This window comes from Cherax quadricarinatus, chromosome 38 (assembly GCF_038502225.1).
Source record: "Cherax quadricarinatus isolate ZL_2023a chromosome 38, ASM3850222v1, whole genome shotgun sequence".
NCBI classification, from domain to species: domain Eukaryota; kingdom Metazoa; phylum Arthropoda; class Malacostraca; order Decapoda; family Parastacidae; genus Cherax; species Cherax quadricarinatus.
In genome coordinates this window covers 5,427,502-5,449,354 of record NC_091329.1, presented here as the reverse complement: position 1 = coordinate 5,449,354, position 21,853 = coordinate 5,427,502, and the positions used below count along the sequence as shown (strand labels likewise).

The 21,853-nt window shown below is 36.9% G+C and overlaps 1 protein-coding gene across 3 annotated transcripts in view; it reads right to left on the bottom strand.

Moving 5' to 3' along the window:
• Positions 1-1,679: 1,679 nt before the first annotated feature.
• Positions 1,680-21,853, bottom strand: part of LOC128692849 (importin subunit alpha-like) — a 20,813-nt gene continuing 639 nt past the window's right edge. The window contains exons 2-16 of one of the 3 annotated variants that reach the window (XM_053782173.2): positions 20,043-20,283; positions 17,904-18,169; positions 16,104-16,293; positions 14,385-14,417; positions 13,770-13,820; positions 9,674-9,715; positions 8,699-8,755; positions 8,069-8,256; positions 7,687-7,766; positions 6,419-6,594; positions 5,177-5,318; positions 4,639-4,814; positions 3,421-3,600; positions 2,250-2,432; positions 1,680-2,156 (exon numbers count right to left, since the gene is read on the bottom strand). In XM_053782173.2, the coding sequence (XP_053638148.2) occupies positions 1,905-2,156; positions 2,250-2,432; positions 3,421-3,600; positions 4,639-4,814; positions 5,177-5,318; positions 6,419-6,594; positions 7,687-7,766; positions 8,069-8,256; positions 8,699-8,755; positions 9,674-9,715; positions 13,770-13,820; positions 14,385-14,417; positions 16,104-16,293; positions 17,904-18,169; positions 20,043-20,283 (2,257 nt within the window). In that variant the 3' untranslated portion in view covers positions 1,680-1,904. The remainder of the gene's footprint in view (positions 2,157-2,249; positions 2,433-3,420; positions 3,601-4,638; positions 4,815-5,176; positions 5,319-6,418; positions 6,595-7,686; positions 7,767-8,068; positions 8,257-8,698; positions 8,756-9,673; positions 9,716-13,769; positions 13,821-14,384; positions 14,418-16,103; positions 16,294-17,903; positions 18,170-20,042; positions 20,284-21,853) is intronic. The other 2 variants (XM_053782174.2, XM_053782176.2) reach the window with 2 other exon arrangements.

Here is a 21,853-nt window from a genome sequence, read left to right as displayed (position 1 = left end):
AATATATACCCACAAATGACAGATCATTAACCCAACAAGTGTGCATTACTCCAATAATTAATTATCCACCCACAATAAAGAGGACTGAGAGGCCGGGATGAGTGACTTCATGCTGGTGAAGACCTTATCAAAAAGTATCTACCCTCTCCTTCCATGGATCATACCTGATTACTTGCCTTGCTCCAGGTGCTATGTGATCCTTACAGATTCAGCGCTTCTTCGTGATTATTATAATAATTCAGGTCTCATTTAGGTGGCTTAATTCCAGTTGTGTCCTTTTGTCCTGCTCCACCATTTTAATTGTCTTTATCCATATTAGCAACACCTCTGAATATCTTGTATGTCGTGACCATATCCTACCTCTGAATTTTCTTTTTCCCCGGTGCTGTGAGGTTTATTGTATACACCCTCATGCATCACGTCTCTTATCTCAGATGCTTGCTGACACATCTCATGGTCTTCTCAAGCTTTCTTACGTATTCATTATTATTATTAGTGTTATAAAATGAAGCGCTAAACCTACAAGGGTCATACAGTCTTATGTATTCATAAGAGTCCAAACTGGGGCTGCATATTCTACTGTCGAGTCTGTCCTCCTAATGCAAGTCCTTTATCTCAGCAGCAAGCGTGATGGTACACCTGAGGGCCTTATCAAACTTTCTTACGTGTTGAAGAGTCGAAGTTGAGTCTGTTGTCACAGTGCAGATGTATTATGTTTAGAAGTAGCGCGGTGGCAGACCACAGGAACTCATCATTCACAGCAACCTTCATGTCCTGGAAGGACTGTCGATCCCACATGTTCCAGACTCTGTATAATAACACTTTACACCTTTAGCGCGGACTTTCTTAGGGGTTTTAGACAAGAATTCAAAGCAGGTTTGCGTACTTTAAGTATGGAGAAACTGAAATAGAACAGCTGGGTGGGAAGATAATAAGTAGATAGTTGGGTGGGAAGATAATAAGTAGATAGTTGGGTGGGAAGATAATAAGTAGATAGTTGATTAAAGAAAGAAAAGTCTTGCCCAAAGCCTAGTACGGTACACAAGCAGAGTTATTACTGTTGCTAACAATAAGCTTTACATTATTATTATATTCCTGAGGAAGTGCTAAACGTGTTTGGGGCCACACAGCGCCTGGGAATGGGAATTAGGCTTGATCCGAGGGAGAGCAGCTCTACTTCCTTGTATCAAGAACCCTTCCCAGTCTCCTAGAAGGAAGGCTATACATTGTAGGATAGAATATTCTGACAGACTTCAACACCTCCTGTGACCCTCATCCTGTGTGATGAAATATGACATTGAAACAGCTAATGTTTATTCCCACGATGCAACAGTGTCAATGTATCTTTTTTGCTAAATATAAAAAAGGCTAAACAATAGCGAAGTTTATGTAAGTAAATAAGCCCGTGTCAACGGGATGTAAGTGGACCCCCGCATAACGATCACCTCCGAATGCGGCCAATTATGTAAGTGTATTTATGTAAGTGCGTTTGTACGTGTATGTTTGGGGGTCTGAAATGGACTAATCTACTTCACAATATTCCTTATGGAAACAAATTCGGTCAGTACTGGCACCTGAACATACTTCTGGAGTGAAAAAATATCGTTAACCGGGGGTCCACTACTGACTGACATATGAAAGGTTAGACCTCACTACAACATACCACCATAACAGTTTTATTGAACGGTTACACACTCAAAATAATGTACAGCAGAGAATATAATTTAACCAGCAATCAATACAAATTTTCAAAAATATACATATATATCACATTCATACTTCATAATGATATTTTAAAATCACTAACAGAACAATTCTAAGTCGTTGGTGTTATTATTATTTCAAGGATAACTATTACAAAAAAAAATAGGGTAAACTATTATTATTTTATTAAACGACAGCTTTCAGGGAGAAACTAATTCGGCCACATATTTCGTAGCTTTTCTCGACAAGCTTTGGTTGATGTCCGTGTTCTCATAGAAATCTTTTTTCATCTGAGTTGGAAAAGTAAAGGATGGGTCCGGGAAGTAAGTGTTTAAAATGTCATTCATTTTGAAGCCGACTTCGTCATTAACGTGCTGAAGGTTGGTTTCCATATAGTCCACACCACCATACTCCTCTATCATGGCCTTGATCTTCTCCACATTATCAAATTTCTGAAATATAAATGAGAATGAAAAGTTATTAGTTTGTTCCAATCTGAATTTATAAACTTAATCATCTATCAAGAAATATATTTGTAACATTACCTCCAGCATGTTCTTGATCCCTTCGGCAGCCACAAGAACGATATTGACGTTATCTGTTAAGAGAGAGTCGACCAGGAGCTGGAGCCCTCCCACACCCACCACCGCCTCAATGTGTGCCTGAGTACCTCCCTGAGTCATGTTAGAGAGAGCCCAGATCACTTCCTTCTTCACGGAGATCTCATCCTGAAGAGACGTAGGTAGTTTGTTAAGGTTTGAAAACTATCGACTGCTGGTGGGTCATTAAGGCCACAAGTCATCTATGACACTAACATCAAGAATACCTGTCCTTAAAAAATAGGGATTAAGGTAAATTTGCATGTGTTTATACACTGAGAGTACATGCCATGCCCTGAGATACACATCTCTTGTTTATATATATATATATATATATATATATATATATATATATATATATATATATATATATATATATATATATATATATATATATATATATATATATATATATATATATAAGTTTAGCTCTTCCGATTCTATTTACATTTTTTAAACATTTTATTTAGGAATATAAGCTGATAATCGACCTAAGGTCAGGCTGCTGAAAAATTATGTATTTCAATAAAAATCCTCCATGTTTAAATAAGAGAAACATTTTTTTAGTGTTCTTATATATTGCTCATGCGGTCTGTGTATAAGAACATAATAATGTACAGTGTAATAAGCCTACTGTCCTATGCTAAGCAGGTCTAACTCCCACCCAAAAACGCCCACTCCAATTCACGTTCAACCTATATTTATGACTCATTTTACTACAGTAGAGGGCGTGATTATGAAGGATATAGTGATAGGTAAGAGGACTTGATCAATCAAGACTGGTCTGGGACCGGCCCGCGGGAGGCGGTGACCTCTGGAATCGTCTTCAGGTAACCTTCAGGTACACGGAAGTTGGCAGATGACGTGATTGAAGAGTCTAAGTAAAAAACTTTGTAGAAATTGGAGGACAGGATGTGAAACTAGAGGAAGGGATGTGAAAACTGAAGGATTGGATGTGAAAACTGAGGGATGTGATTTAAACACTGGAGGATGGAATGTGAAAACGAAGATGGGATGTAAAAATTGGAGGATGGGATGCTATAATTGGAGGATGTGATGTAACAGCTGGAGGATGAGACGAGAAAACTGGAATATGAAATTACTGGATTGTGCTTACCTTCTGAGCGGCTTTGATGAGTTCTTGTATGATCCCTGATTTAACAACACTCTGTATCTGGCTGCGTGTACCAGCTAGGATGTTGGAGACGCCCCAGGCTATCTCCTTCCTGACACCCAACTCCTTAGTCAGCAGCCGAGAGTACTCTGCTAGGATCCCAGCTTCTAGCACTACATCAGTCTAGAAATGTAGAAGAAACCACAGCAAACGAAATCTTGAGACAAAACACAAGTGTAATCTTATGTAATTCAAAGTATTTAAAAAGAGGTAATGAAGACTCGATCGATTCTTTGTCAACAAATCGCAAATGCTCGATTTATGGGAGGGGAGAGAGAGGCATGTCTTAATGATGGACATGGGTTTCCTTGGATTAACCCTGATTAACTCACATTCTCCAGGAACTATGACCCCTACGGGTTCACTGCTTCCCCATGATAATCATTATGATACTAGTCAAGTAAATCTAAGTTTGTATCCAGTTCGGAAGCCTAATTGCTCGTTTTAAGCTAACTTTGATGCGCTGATCATTAATCTGACCTTGTTTAGTCTCTGCCACGTAAGTTTTTTTTTTCTGAAATATTATGATCAATATATTAGCTATTTAAGGTTGAAGACCACATGATATATTTTGCCTAACTCATATTATGCACAGATATGTGTGGTGAATACAATGACAAATACTTAAGTTTCTAAACGTAAATTCATTAAACTCTCTCTCTCTCTCTCTCTCTCTCTATATATATATATATATATATATATATATATATATATATATATATATATATATATATATATATATATATATATATATATATTCATATTCATTCTAGTACCGTCAGTACCGACCAGCAAAAACCTCCAGTAGCGGGGACACTGCCAAGGTTGCGTCATATAATTTGATCCACACTGCTCGTACCTTTCCTAAGGATTCTTTATTCGTGGTACAATTAACAATGTTAGTACGTTAACGTTACTTGTTATTTATGCACTTTATATTATGCTGCCTGAACTACTTTATCCTTAACTGTAAATATGAATGGAGCCATGCGACACGTTCTCCACGGTACTTAAGAACAGTACCAATCAAATTTATCTTATATTTTTTTTATCAGGAAGCAATACCGTTATTTATAAATGGTGACAAGATGGCAGTGTCTACCTGTGCTACTTTCTGAAGAAGGCAATGACCTACATCACACAAGGAGGGGAGGTCATTACCTGAACATCTGTGCCACTGGTCATGATGCCAATTGTCCTGATAGCTGGCTGAACTATCAGACGGTTATCTGAGTTAAGATGCAGCATCAGCAGAGGGATGATACCAGCTTCCACCACCTGTTGGATGTGCGTGTTGTCCATGTCAGCGTAGTAACTGACAGCCCACAGAGCGTCCACTGTGGAAAAAATATGGAAGGTTTCTATGAACCCTCTTAAAAAATTGCTTTAGATATGCTTATTAAAATCAGCAACTGATACTAACAACAGATTTTTCGCCACTATTTTATATATACATGAAGCGGCTAACTAAATCAAACGCCTTCCTTAGGTAGTCAGTCTTATTAACTAAAATGAATTACCTACTTTCTCCAACTTTGTTATAATAATATCCTCGTTATTGCATATTCATTATAAACTATGTAAACACTTCCCATACATGTCACTCTCATGGTGTTCCCCTCCCCAGTATTCTCCACACTCGCCTCACACTTCATTTCGTGGAGCCCCTCTTCCTTCCCCGTTATTGTTACCTACTCACCACACACTTCACTATCATTGTGGATAAGAAGGTGCTCCTTAAGAGCCTTGAGAATAAACGTGTGTTCCTCCTCAGACATCGGCAAGGGCTTGTATCTCAAGAGGTTGGACAGCAGCCATGATATGTTGCGGACGAAGGAAATCTGTCAGACACACATGCACAGCTGTATTAGACTTTCACAACGCTATATGAAAGATTTAAGGCAAAGCTATCTATCAGCCATTATTCTGATAAATAAATTTCAAGATATGTATAGCTGTCAGTACTAGTTCCCAAACCAATAGTTAAATATTATTTATTAAAATTTTATAAGGCTTTCAAAATACTACATGAAATATTAGACAAAATCAATTATCATTTGTCTGGTGTACTTTGTGGCTATAGCTGTGAATTGTTTACCATTTTTTTCGCAACATAGGTTAGGTAGGCCAGGGTCCCCCCCCCCAAAAAAAAAGCCTCAACTGAAACTAATCTGGAGCTATAAGCAGTTATACCTTGTACTTTAAAATCAAATTATTCAGGAAACCTGGCTCTGCCTGTGCCAAAATTTTTCAGTGTTAAATTTCGATTTAAACTGAAACATAAATTATGCACCCCAAATATATCCTGCGAGATATAGTGGAAAGGTTATAGAGAAAAATCCTGTGTTTAGAAACTGGGCCACATCCCCTCCCTCCATCTGTTGTCTTAACACACCCCTCCCTCCATCTCTTAACACACCCCTCCCTCTCTCTTAACACACCCCTCCCTCTCTCTTAACACACCCCTCCCTCTCTCTTAACACACCCCTTCCTCTCTCTTAACACACCCCTCCCTCTCTCTTAACACACCCCTCCCTCTCTCTTAACACACCCCTCCCTCTCTCTTAACACACCCCTCCCTCTCTCTTAACACACCCCTCCCTCTCTCTTAACACACCCCTCCCTCTCTCTTAACACACCCCTCCCTCTCTCTTAACACACCCCTCCCTCTCTCTTAACACACCCCTCCCTCTCTCTTAACACACCCCTCCCTCTCTCTTAACACACCCCTTCCTCTCTCTTAACACACCCCTCCCTCTCTCTTAACACACCCCTCCCTCTCTCTTAACACACCCTTTCCTCTCTCTTAACACACCCCTCCCTCTCAACACACCCCTCCCTCTCTCTTAACACACCCCTCCCTTTCTCTTAACACACCCCTCCCTCTCTCTTAACACACCCCTCCCTCTCTCTTAACACACTCCTCCCTCTATCCCTTTACCGGTAAACCCTGATCGAGGAGCGACAGCAAGGGCTTGATAACTCCAGCAGCCACAACCATGTTCCTGAACTCCGCTCCGTCTCCCATAATGTTACCCAGCGCCCAGGTGGCTTGTTCCCGCACCTCGTTGTTGTTTGTCGTCAGGAGCCCCACCAGCGGGCCGATAAAGCCTCGTTCTGCATTAAAATAAAAATGGGTATATTAGTATTTTGCTGCTATCCAACTGTATGTTAATGTTGCATCGTGGGAACAAAAGCTAGCTAGCTGTCTTTCCCTGTCATTTTCCTACACAAGGGATGGGTTACATATATATATATATATATATATATATATATATATATATATATATATATATATATATATATATAACCCATCCTAAGCTGGAGCTACAGTAGTGTGATGGGAATATCGTCATTGTCAAGGTATCGGTTCAGTAGCTACAGAAGTTTCAAAAGGTAAATATGGGGAGAAGAGACGAAGGTGTAGGAGAAATGAGCTGGAGGAAAGGTGGAGGAGAATGGCGGAAGAAAAGTGGAGAGGGATAACTAAGGAAGGAGAGGAGAAAGTTGAACGAAGAAGGTATATAGGAAAGCATAGAAAAGAGGGGGAAACACTTAATAAAAGACAAGAAAATTGAAAAGAATGATAGTTAGGGAATGAAAAATGACATTAGATGATAGGGAAAGAGACAAAGAGCAACGAAATTTGATAATTAAGAGTTTTATTTATAAAATACAAGGACGGTGAATTGTGGGCTAGCGAGAGCAATCTTCTCTTATCTATCAAATTAAATTGTGTTTATCAAAAAATAAAGCTAAAAAAAATAACTTCAGGAATCTACAAATAAAACTTACGCTGAAATTACCCTTGTAATCATTACAGCAACCACAAGCATCACAATGATGTTAAAGACACAGACATAAGAATCCTAGTAGTATTACAACCATCAGTCACATTGTAGCTACAACCATCAATAACACTAGCCACACTCATCATAATCACCATCAACATACTATTTACATGTAGGTAAAAAGACACGTCAAAACTGATGAAGACATTTATTAAGAAAACGTTTTGCCACGTCGGGCCTCGTGTTAATCAGGGGGCATTAACCCCCCCTCAAAAACACCATACCACATTTCGCCACATTATGTCCAAATCAGCACAAAAGTCACTAACACCATTAACATTATCCATACATTACATTAGCAGCACAATGACCTGCATGAACACCAACACAGGTACACAGCAACAGCAAAGAGGCTTACCCACAACAGTATGTGTTTGTAAGCTGCTGCCTGATGATATGTTGGTGATGATCCATACTGTCTCGTACACCAGAGTAGAACTGTGAAAATAAGAGTAAGACTTGGCACTCTAATACTGAGAAAGTCAATTATGGCACTCTGCTGCTGACGAAAATCAGTTATGGCATTCTAGTGCTGACACTATCATGCAGTGTGAGTTATGATACTACTGTTAACAAAAGTAAGTTATGGTACTTTTGGGTAGAGTGGGTCAGCGATGGCGCTATTACTCTTCTTACCCTAATTGTATCAGTAATGACAAGATTGAGGTAAGGAGCGTAATAAGCAAACAACTAACTTTTAGCTCATATATTTTATAGCCCATGATCTACAAACTCCTTACTTCTCATGCTGCAAGTTGTTCATGGCAGGAGTCAGCACATCTACTGCTAGAAACTCATCTATAGGTGGATCAGTCTCCATGGAAAGCATTCGTCTTGCCTTCGTCGTTGCCTGCAGCCTAGTTGTTAGATCTTTGCTGCTCATATCCGACACCGTCTTAGTTATATCTTCTTTGATGTCTTCTGTTACCTGTAGAGTAAGTAAGAGTCTACATGACCCGCCCGCTAATAACACAACCTGAGTTTCTTAAATCTTAAAAGGGACAAAAAAAAAACTAAAAACGCGAATTAAAAATATATTTTTGGTTTATGAGCATCTCATTTTTTTATTTATATTAAATATATCGTGTATATAAATGACAATTTTATTCAGGCCTGTGATATGGGACCAGGAACTATGAATCGACCCCCTGCAACCACATATAGGTGAGTACGTATATACATACACACACATGCATGCATTCATACATACACATAAATACTTAATATACTACACTTAAAGGTGCATTTTTCTCAGTTATGTACACTGAGAGTTTACTCAGGTTAGTCAATACAGAAAAAATCTACAGTAAAAAAAATCTAACTACTCTATATCTTCCATAGCTTTAGGTGCAATATCACTGACTGTTTACCTTTAATCTCCTCATCTCACTCTTATCTGCGATCTCTGCCACAGCTGTAATTCTCGTCTAGGAGGAGAGAAACGGAACTCAGCACCAGTGGTAGCGAAGAATCGGTCGGGAAGAAAAGGCACAGGTTTTGCTGAATAAACTTTAACTCGGGCAACGTTTCACTCAAGGAGATAACATGATAACTTTATAAAGCTCTGACCGAAATGGTGTTATCATAAATAGCCTTATGCTGCATCATGTGTCTTCGTCAGCAAGCAAACTTAGTAACGTTTAGCACAGAACATGACTTGGTTAAACTAAAAAAAAAAAAAGACCTAATTAAGACTGACGAGGATGTTATGGTTTGTTTTTCATCTAAAAAAAACTGTGATGAAATTAATAGGTAGTGATTTAAGAGACAGTAATGACTAAATTGATACTGATGATGAGCCTAATTTTATTAATCTACAGAAAATGTTCATGTATTAAATGTGGAAAATGGTTAATATCTGTGAAGTATCAAGTATTTTACATCTACTTTACCGGAGAGAGAGAGAGAGAGAGAGAGAGAGAGAGAGAGAGAGAGAGAGAGAGAGAGAGAGAGAGAGAGAGAGAGAGAGAGAGAGAGAGAGAGAGAGAGAGAGAGAGAGAGAGAGAGAGAGAGAGAGAGAGAGAGAGAGAGAAAGCCTATGGTGATGTTGATAATAATATTTGTGAGATAAGCTTAGTGACCAAATTAGCTTGTAAATAAGCGCAAGGACAGGGGTAATATTCTTAAGTGTAATTAATAATACCAAAGTATTAGATCAACGTGCTATAACATGTTATTAAGCTAAGAAGGTCTTAGAACATGATGTTAAAATATGAGTATGTTAGAAGATTTAGTTAAAGCAAGATGTTAGAGCAAGTAGTTGTTAGAAGATGTTAGATCGAGAAGCTAATGGAGGATAAGGAAATATCAGAATAAATATTAACAAACTGAACAAAGAAACTCACTTCTGGCTGATTCTTGGGTGTCTTCTGTCTTGAGCTACACGACTTGAAAGATGAAGTTACTGTTAATAACCACAACTATCATATTCAGTATTAATGGCATTATCTGAGGGCAAAAAATCTATAAAATATCATAATAATAGATGGTAACATCTCATATCGATCATACAACGCTCTTAGGAAATAGGAGGTAATCAGGTGTAATCCAAGGGAGAGTGACTCCAATTCCTTGGAACAAAGAGATCAAATTTTATAATAAGCCGACTTCTTCCAAAGTTTACAATGTTAATTGTGTTTTACTACGATTGTTGCATCCCTTGCATGGGACCTAAGGCGTATTTGTTATTATATGTATATATTTTTATTTTCACTTAATGTTATATTGTCTATATCTTCATTAATAACTAAAATGAAGTTATCTTGCTCTATAATATTGTCTGACCTTATATTATTTAGCTATGTATATAGGTAGGATGTGTTTTATTGAATTAGGTCGGGAACTGCTGTGCTAACTACCGTAAAATAGTCAATTGGTCTCTTGGGTAGGCGTCCCATGAACCGAGTTGATGTCTGACTTAGAGACGTTGCCTGACTGAGTACCAGCCTACCTCTAGCCTTGGTAACATCTCGTTGCCTGAGTGAGTACCAGCCTACTTCTGGCCTTGGAAACATCTCGATGTTTATTTTGACTCAAGTTTTGGATAATGGACGGTTCCGCTGGTGAGACAGATCCTCTTTCTCGTATTTGTGAAGGACAGCGTTAGTTCTGGACTTAGAGATTTTGATGTCTACTAAGATTGCGAGTTTTTCTGGCGTTATAAAGTAATTCAGTGGATTTAACTGTGATCTCTACGTATCACCATAGTGTTTATTTTGAAGTAAGCCGATCTTATTCAGTAAGAAGGGAGTTAATATTAGGACTCTATATTCTACTGAAGATCTCGGCTGTGTACTTTCGTTCTTCGTTAAAATCGCTTGTTATGTTTTGACAAATGTTTCCGTCTATAGATTAGCTTCTTACTTGGTGGATTATCGTACTCAAAGCTAGTGATTATTCAAGCACAAATGTACTATTTAGCCTTGTATGTATATAGTGGATCTATAGTAAGTCACTTCGTCTATGTGTATGTGTATATATGGTGATTTACTTGTGACAATGGAAATATTCCTTTAACTAAATGTTCATAAATTGTATTATAAACTTATACTTTAAGTATTATTGTACTCAAAAGCACCATTCAGTATTTTTCAACAAGAGTATATTTACGTTACTTCTTTTAAAACACGTTAATATTAAATATATTAATTATTATTTTGTCGGTTATAATTTACAAAAAAAAAACTATTAAGATGGTCTTTTATACTCAAGATAGCCAGTCCTGACCTTGATCCAACATCTTGTTACTAGAGAGAAGACTTACACAGGCTACATACGTAAGGAGATTGATCTCAAACTCCCCAGAGTTCTCCACTCACTTGTGTTACCCAGCATTCAGACAACTTCTCTTTTTGTAACAACGATGTTGATAATTTAGAGGATAGTACAATGTTTCGGGAAGCGCAAAAGCCGCATGTGAAAGGTTCTCAAGCGTGAAAAATCCATTAAACGACCAATTTCGAGACTGAAAGAAGTATGTGAACAATTTCATAAGTGACAGGTACATGGATCATGAGAGAAATTTTTAATGTCCTGAATGGCAGGAATGTATTGATCTACTTTCACATACATTGCCTGAGTGCTATATAAATGCTGTCAGATATACATATATATATCGCTCTGTTTACTGTGCTAGGTTCCTAATGTGCAAGGTGCATAATTTACATTCTTTTCTCTTTTAATTCCCCTGTTAACTCTGGTAGGGCCAAGTACTTTGGCTGTTTGTGTATCTATTATCGATATACTCTGGTACTACCGTCCGCGGGACGGATGTGAGGTACACGACTCAAGTCGCTACCGTCCACTAGATGAATACTGTATGCGCAGTATACTAGCTGCTACCGTCCACCAGATGAATACTGTATGCGCAGTATACTAGCTGCTACCGTCCACTAGATGAATACTGTATGTGCAGTATAGCTGCTACCGTCCACTAGAATACTGTATGTGCAGTATACTAGCTGCTAGCTCTGGTGGCCTGGTGGTTAACGCTCTCGCTTCACACGGTGAGGGCCTGGGTTCGATTCCCAGCCAGAGTAGAAACATTGGACGTGTTTCTTTCCACCTGTTGTCTATGTTCCCCATCAGTAAAATGGGTACCTGGGTGTTAGTCGACTGGTGTGGGTCGCATCCTGGGACACTGACCTAAGGAGGCCTGGTCACAGACCGGGCCGCGGGGGCGTTGACCCCCGGAACTCTCTCCAGATAAACTACCGTCCACCAGATGAATACTGTATGCGCAGTATACTAGCTGCTACCGTCCACTAGATGAATACTGTATGTGCAGTATACTAGCTACTAGCGTCCTCGGAGTGGAAATAGTGTGCACAATTAACTAGATGCTGCCACTACAATATATAACCCATTTTTAATTTGCAAAACTTACGAAGTTATATATGAAAAATGGTCAGTAGAAATTTTAAATATAATTAGAATATATATAAAATTTTATGGATGGGATATATATTATAAAAATCGGTGGCACTGTAGTTCACCACTAATAATTATTCCGAACCTATGGTTACCTGCATAGTGATCAAATTTTGAAGGTCAATATAGGGTATGTAATTCCTTAACATGTGGTGTATTTTACTAGTATTTAAATATTTTGGTTAAATATGGCCATTACAGTTCAAGTTATATAGCGTACGATATTACACGTTAATTTGCTACCTGCACAATGTATCAGAAGGGAATCAATTGTAAATACTTTTATTTGTTAACTTACTAAAAAAATTTTGGTGTCTTTAGAAAGCCATATTATAGGTATAGAGCAAATATACTAAATATCTGAGATATATATATATATATATATATATATATATATATATATATATTATATATATATATATTATATATATATATATATATATATATGTCGTGCCGAATATGTAAAACTGGTCAATTAGCAAGAACTCATTTAAAATTAAGCCCTTTCTGAAATTTTCTCTTATACGTTTAAAGATATATTTTTTTCATTAATGTTAATGTAAAAGTTTTTAATTTTGCACCAAAAGAATCTTAGAAAACTTACCTAACCTTATTATAACAAGAACAATTTATTTTAGCCTAACCCAACTAAATATATTTTAAATACGTTTACAATAATTTAATACCAAACAAACACAATCAAATATATTTTTTTCGTTAGGTTCAAAATGATTTTGGTGAAATTATTGCATACACAAATTTTCACTTGTCCTATATGGCAAGATGAGCGTTGCTATTTAAGCCAAGATCGCAAGTTCTGCCTATTCGGCACGACATATATATATATATATATATATATGTCGTGCCGAATAGGCAGTACTTGCGATCTTGGCTTAAATAGCAACGTTCATCTTGCCATATAGGACAAGCGAAAATTTGTGTATGCAATAATTTCGCCAAAATCATTCTGAACCTAACGAAAAAATATATTTCACTGTGTTTGTTTAGTATTAAATTATTGTAAAAAATCTGAAATATATATAGTTGGGTTAGGTTAAAATAAATTGTTCTTGTTATAATAAGGTTAGGTAAGTTTTCTAAGATTCTTTTGGTGCAAAATTAAAATTTTTTGCATTAACATTAATGAAAAAAATATATCTTTAAACGTATAAGAGAAAATTTTAGAAAGGGCTTAATTTTAAATGAGTTCTTGCTAACTGACCAGTCTTACATATTCGGCACGACATATACATATTACATGAGAGAGAGAGAGAATTCTGACTGATAATTTTAGAAGGGAGTCTAGGGGGAAATCTAAAATTTGAAATCAATCTTAATTAAAATAGATAACTGATATCAAATGAAGTGAGGGAAAATTTGTTTATTCATTGATTAATAATCTAATTATCACATTCACCAAGATTAACTTAAACCGTGAGGGTCATCCAGCACTGAATACTAATATTAAAGTGAGTTAAACAAGTATTACGTTATTAAAACACAAATACATACACATTTAGCAGCTGCCACTTGTGGTCCTACCCCAGGGGATGATGAGATGGGCTGGAAGAGAAAAAATATTATATACATTATATATATATATATATATATATATATATATATATATATATATATATATATATATAATGTCGTGCCGAATAGGCAGAACTTGCGATCTTGGCTTAAATGGCAACGCTCATCTTGCCATATAGGACAAGCGAAAATTTGTGTATGCAATAATTTCGCCAAAATCATTCTGAACCTAACGAGAAAAATATATTTCACTGTTTGTTTAGTATTAAATTACTGTAACCAAATCTAAAATATATTTAGTTAGGTTAGGCTATAATTCATTTTTCTTGTTATAATAAGGTTAGGTAAGTTTTCTAAGTTTCTTTTGGTGCAAAATTAAAAATTTTTACATTAACATTAATGAAAAAAATATATCTTTAAACGTATAAGAGAAAATTTTAGAAAGGACTTAATTTTAAAAGAGTTCTTGCTAATTGACCAGTTTTACATATTCGGCACGACATTATATATAATCTAAGAAGAAACTTCATGACTCTGACTTCAGTCTCATCAAGTCATCTCGCTGAGAAACGTTCTAGTGGAAGCATCACTCACCGTTTTCCTCTTTCCTGATGCTGGAGTAGCTACCTGGGGAGAGATGAGAAGAAATGTGAAAGTTGGTTTTCTCATTATTATTTATGTCAGTATACATGTCTAAAAATATATTGTTTTTATTTGGTGAACATAGAGATGCGCGCTTCGTAACTTTTATGCAAATTCTGTAATATTAAGGGGGGGGGTCTGTTTTATAAAGCTATTCTTTGGTAACCTATAAATAGAAAAGCAATCCAACCTAACCTAGAATTTAAGTTAGGTTAGTTTTGGTTAGGAAGGATTAGTTTCCTTGGTTACCAAAAATTACTTTTTTTTTCCATACGCTCAAAATATAACTGTTGTACAACCCACCTAACACTGGATAATGTACATAATAACCTATAGCTGAAGTCACAACACAAGGAGCTCATCTCTACAATAAGCCGTTGTTTAAGTATCAGATATTCCTGAGAGAGATACATAACCGTGGAAGGTGGCACAATACTCCCAGAGCTTCGCCAGTATGACCTAGGACTAACTAACGTGGGAGGGACCACTGCCAGGCATCTCTTAGATGGAAGCACAACACTGAGGTGTTCTGATACATTTAGTTAGTCATGCGTTTTATAGGCATTTCTAACCTAATCTAAACTAACAAGATTTCGTGTGTGCGAAGGGTATGCTTCAATGTAGTGTATTTGTATTACTATTATTAGTATTAGTAGTAGTAGTTGTAGCAGCAGTAGTAGTAGAAGTAGTAATAGTAGTAGCATAGTAGTAGTGGTCTATAAAAAATAATCACTAACCTTTCGTTCATTTTTATGTTACTCTAGGCCCAAGAGTAATAATTCCTAGTGAAATATTACAACAGTAGATAGACAGCTGGGACGATATATGTTAGCATGATAAATGTTAGTGACGCACGTGTGGGCGTCAAGTTAGTCTAGTAGCCTGGCAACCATTCAATAATTTATTGTTCGATTTCCGCTTAGGGGGCAGGCAGTGTTTATTCTTAATTTGGTTCAATCTAGTTGATGCAGTAGTCTAATATATGTTCGCACCAGCTTGGCGTGAACGACGCAGTATAAACATCAGTCAGTGTATACTCTTTTGCGTATGCATGTAGGGAGACGTATTTCTCCCGGAGTATATGCACCAAAAGATGTATATCTTTCAGTGTATACACGGACAAGCACAGATCTCTATGTATATATACCGTGAGGGATAAGTCACTATGTAAATACAGGCTATATCTCTTTGTTTATATACAGAAAATTTACAGATGTATACATGTCGATGTATACACTATACATCGAGATTTGTGCATGTATATATATACACCGAGAAACGTATAGCAACCATATACACTAAGGTTTATACTTAACAGCGTATATCAACTGAAGACGTATGGCTCTCGGTGTTCATTCCCCGAAAAGTGAATATTTGTTAATGTATATACATCTGGAGGTATATGTCTCTTAGTTTGTATAGCTTGCGAGTTTTCTTTAATCCCTATATTAAAGATTAAAGTATTGTTGATGTTTGTGTTTTGGTTAATTTCAGCCTTAATGACGTTAAGTGTAGTCTATTGTCCTTGACTTAAACTAGTTAATTCTTGTAGATCTATCCTGTCCCTTACCCTGTGAGGGAGCAGCAATCCTACTGGGGCGCTAGAACATGACAACTGCTAACCTTCCTCCCCCCCCCCTCCCACAAAAAAAGTTCCGAAAAATAGTTTACCTTCCGAACGTCTTTCAACTGTAATTTCTTGCTCTTTTGTGAGACGTCTTCAGGTTTTGTACTGACTAGCTGAACGTTCTCGTTGGTTGCTGGAGATGACGATTCTGTGTTTGTACGTTCCATGGAAGAGGCTTCCTCCTCCATCTTCCTGATGTGGCCAATTTCCGGCAGCGGGATGTGATGTGACCTTCTAACATTCTTAAATGTTAATTTACACGTTTAAGAATAAAGTTAAAACAGAGCTACAACTAATTAACGACAGCTGTGCATTTATTGTAGGTGTTTTCTTAGGAAACAGGAAAGTGTCTCCTGATATGTGTATATTGGTTTCAATATATTTTTAATGAAGCTTCTAAATGTGGAATATGTTATCTTGATAGGTGGCACAATTAATGTTTATCCATCTGTTGTCTCATTTTTATGCATGTCGTCTTACCCTCACTAGAGTGTAAAAGGAGTGACGACTGTATGGAATTTTCTATGGTATCACATTCTTACCTCTTGCTGAAAAAAATTGTTAGATTCAACCGCTAGAAGAGTTACAAACTGTTAAACTGAAATGTAATGTTATTTCTGAAGCCATGTAATGAGTATATTTTATGCTGATTATTACTAACTATAAATATATTTACGATAACAAATGACAGGGTTTTCCAATTTTTGGAAAATTATATTTAAAGGCATTCTCTGGCCATCATATAAATTTAGCCTAGTTTTCATGTCCATAACAGTTCAAAATAGTGATAAGGGAAGACAAACTTTTCATTGTTTTCTTTCTTTAACGGATTTTAAGTAAAAAAAAAAATATCATCCAGGAACTTCAAGTCTGGAACGTTTAAAATACACATAAAAGAGTCAGTTTTGTTATTTAATAAGACGTTTTTCTCGTCCTGAACACGACTCCGTCGTGTATTGATAAAGCATTTTAAAGTCCCGACGCTGCATGTCTTACATTCCGTGTTTATCTGCTCCTTGTCATTCACCACAAATTCCACTTCCTCTTTACCTTTCTGGGATATTTGTAAAGCCCTTTCAGTATACCATTGCAACATATTCAGTGCAATGGATGTATATACTCAATACTCAGTGTGTATATGTATTCAATTTCCGTCAGTGGGATGTGATGACCTGACTGTTAACTGTTAAGTCTACATGGTTAATATTTAAGTTACAGCTGAGATGGGTATCTCTCAGTGTACGTATCCCTTACGCGTTTAGCACTTAATTTGATTATAATAATAATCAGTATAAATACGCTGATAATTTAATCACTATTCTATTAAGGTATACTTGACTGGAGGTATACCTTAATCCCTAAAATAGTGAGTTTAAAGCAAAGCCTTAAATGACTCTCTGTTTTAAACCTAATAAAACAACCAAACAACGCATACTGTATCCATGTTAATGGAGCACTGAATATTAATGTTAATGGAGCACTGAATATTAATGGTAGTGGAGCACTGAACAATCATGCTAATGATGCTGGCGGGGTGAAACACTGAATAAATATTTAAAAAAAAATCACATTAATTATGTGATTGCATATACTGATTCTACAATAAAACTAAAGTGGTAATGACATTAAAAAAATAAAATATAATAAATGTTAAAAATTATATGGGAAATAATCAGATTTAAAATAAAAACTATTATACCGTGGGAAAGATCATTTATATTATAAATTATTAATTTAAAGTTAAATTACCTAATCTCATTTAGTGGAAAATTTATAACCGAGTTTGAAAATTTAAGGCTGTCGAGTATATATACACACAAGAGGAGGAAATCAACGATACTAACGCCATTGGGCAGACGGTGAGTTTGGGCAGTTTAATGTTGGCAGACCGCGTCCTGGCGGATGTTACTGGGATCTTTGAGGTTCGTTTTTGTTCTGACTTCTGTCGGTGTAACATATATCTCTCTCCAGATGATATACTTCTGGTTGAGTCATGGTGGTACCTTGAAGATGGGCGACTTTCAGCCTCGTCAGGCGGAATGAGAGGAGGAAGTCTGACAGAGGCAGTGAGAGCTTTGAGATGAGCACGTCTTACGCGAATGGACTCCAGCTGCGAATGTAAACATTTATGCCATGTTAAAACATACACGAAGTTAACTGAATGTTGATTAGGTTATTCTGAATGACCATAGCAGTGTTTTTTTTTTGGAGTATAAGTTCTGACAACGTATAAACGATTGCTTATACGTTGACGTTAAAAACGAATGTTGTTATTGGTGCACATAATTACCTTATGCCCATTATTATAAATACTAGTTTCAATTTTCTGCTTCTCTACATGTTCTTAATTGTAACTATTTATACGCTCGATTAGTTTAGATCAGGTTAGTCTTGTTAGGTTAACAAACAATTAACCGAGAGTAATGAATAAAGGCCAGGCAAAATTAAAATAATAATAATAATAATAATAATAATAATAATAATAATAATAACAGAGTTTGAAGGTTCCACCGCTTTTCTTGATTATTTGCAGTTCACCATATACAATAATAAGCGAGTCTTGCAAAGTGTGTGGTTTTGTTGTCCCAGTTGCCATAGGCTGTGTTTATGAGGTATCATTGTCTTATTATGTTTACTGGAGCAAGGGGAAAAAATAAGTGAAACATAGCATGCTTTATCCGTGGAGTTAACTCAGATACGGAACCTCACTTATTTAAACAAAGAGAAAGTTATAACAATTTACACACCGTGTATGTCCTCACTACAAAACCCACTTATTGTTGTATACTTTAAACTACGAATTGTCACCAAACTCATTGCAGTCCTTAAATTCGACACTGATTAATAATAATAATAATAATAATAATAATAATAATAATAATAATACAACCCTGTAGATAGGCACCAGGGTATGATGCAAAGCATAATAGTGTATATACACAGAGGTTTATATTATTTTTAAAGGGGTGGACCTGTAAGCCAGCGGAAGACCTCGATCAGATGACCAAAAGCTCCAATGGCGGGTCATCATCTGACTAAGACCCGCGTCAGGAAACTCTTTTCCTATTTCCTGACAAACCTGACTAAATCTAACATGCTTGTGAAGTCGATAGGCTTTAAACTCAATTAACCAATCATCCTCTGAGGCACCACAGGGTATATTCTGCTTGAGGTGTATGTCTAAGTGTATAAACGCTGAGAGTTTAATTCAATCTCTATTTTAGGTATTATAGTATTCTTGAGTTGTGGTGAATAGTTTACATGTAGCTTAATGGCCTTCGTGTTGTCAGCAGACTTTAAACTCCATTACCTATTGAGGCACCCTTTGCCACCATTATTTCTCCTTACGAAACGGCTGTATTTTAAGGTCACCCAGCCACTTACTAGCAAGACTCAACGAGTGTAGCCAGAGTGAAGTATACATTACTTATAGCTCCACGCCAGAATGTAAGTATAGCCTTGGAATTTGCCTTAGATCAACCCTGGGAGTTATTGCATGTGAGGTGAGCATTCTTCCACGGAATTACCTTTCCCGTCCCCCACCCCAACCTGTGCACGTTGATCGTATTAGGATACATGACTAGTAATCTTTTTTCATTAAATATGAAGTAAAACTTTGCAAGGGTATGCCAGAGGTTGCTAATTAATTACTTAACCAGTGAGTACCAGCACCGTAACATCTCACTACACTGCAAATAATATGCTATATAAAAATACAGGGTTTTAATTCCTAGTAAATTTAGCCCCTTATAAAATGCAAATATTTAGTTTGGTGATACAAGTAGCTCATGCGAAAGTTTCCTGGCTCGTAGCTTAGTGGTAGCTTCCTCTGCTGGCTTCCACCTGAGGTAGAGACAACGTTTACCTCTTGTCTTTGTTTATCTAATAGTAAATACGCACTTAGGAGTGAGCTAACTATTGTGGGTAGCATCCCGGTGATCCAGGTGAACATTGCATTCTCTTGACTGAAAATCTGTACTCACGTCCATCTCAAGTTGAGAAGTGTTGATGTCCATGATGTCTCGCCTGGTTAAAGGCTCAGGAGACTCCATGGAGGTCCTAAATTGGGGCTGCAATGGTGTCCTGTAGGATGACATAGCCAGCAGCCTGACCAGAACGGATATCTTCAGGACTGTGTTAGGTTCTTTGTCTGGTGGGCTGGTAGTGCTCCACTGCTGTTCTGCTGCCACCCATGGTGAGTCTTGTACACCCGACAAACTCCGTCTAAGGAAAACACATGTCAATGGCTGGTTCGTTTATTACGTTTCTAGATCGTATCGACTGCACTAAGTTATTATGGCATTTTTCCATGTGTACAGTCACTAATCAAGTGTATATATATATATATATATATATATATATATATATATATATATATATATATATATATATATACATAAAACAAAACCACCACTGTGAAAGAGTAGTGAAATTCCAAGCGCTTTCGTGACTACTCACATTGTCATATAGTTCCTTGACAATGTGAGTAGTCACGAACAACAGTGGTTGCTTTGCATATTTTAAAATCACCTGTTTACTGTGATCTTATTGCATATATATATATATATATATATATATATATATATATATATATATATATATATATATATATATATATGTGTGTGTGTGTGTGTCTATTATTATAGCTTTTTATATATCTTTATCAATAATGACCCTGTTTTTCTATGAAATTTAAACTAAAGGCAGTTCACGCCTGTTGTATATATTATTTTTTTTAGTATTAGTGTCGTTCTTACGCATATAAACTATCTTAAATAATTTTCAGTGAGATATAATAAAATAAATCACCCTTGTGAATTTATGAGTGTAAATGAAGGACCAAACTAGTGATGCATGCAGTTTCTGGCTCTGTAAAGAAATTCCTCAGAGGTGATGTAGTTGCGTGTGCGTAATATCAAAGTAGGTGAGGCCAGCAGAATTATGATCGAGAATTTTGTATTTAATATTTTTTTTAAAATGTGAAATTAATCGCGAAATTGTCCTATGCTGAAGTATTTGCGTGTGTAATTACTTACACGATGTGTTTACCTATGTGTAACTGCGTGGCAACAGAGTTGTTTATGAGCGGACACAAATTCCCAATAGAGTCATTGACGAGAAAATTTTGATTATCTTTAAATATAAATATGACAGGTATATATATTTTTTTTATTCGCCGGTATTCTCCCGGCCCGGGTCTTTTCCAAGTAGTGGTGACCCGGCCTTGGCTCCCTATCTGGGGAGTATTTCGAGACCTAAGTCTCCCATGGGAGGAGGTACAAGTACCCCCTCATTTTTGGGACCAAGTGTCCCCAGGCCTAGCCACATTCCCCGCCCTCACGGGGCTCGTAGGGAGAAGCTAGGCCTCTGGTCTGCCCCGCCCCAAAGGAGCTCGTGGGGATGGCAGTCTTATGAGCTGCAGGTGGTAGTAAGCTCCGGCCTCTCGGGGGGGGGGGGGTATATCCTATGAGTAGGTGTATATACACAGATAAGTGTATTTCTTAAGGTCTTGATACATATACACTTGATAATTTTGCATCTCTGAGTGTATATACATCTTCATCTTTTAGTGTGTATACCCCAAGAGGTGTATACACAGCAACAATAATAATGTTGCAGTGATGAGAATTTTAGCAGTTTTGTCTAGTTCCCGGCATTAGGAACCCACTCCTATGGTTGTGAGGGTTCCTAGGATATGTTCATCTAGCAGAGATCCTGACGTAGGATTAAATAAGCCTACCCTCCCATCGAACAATAAAGTGGGTTGGTGACTTATAACTAAGTGGTCAGTGTT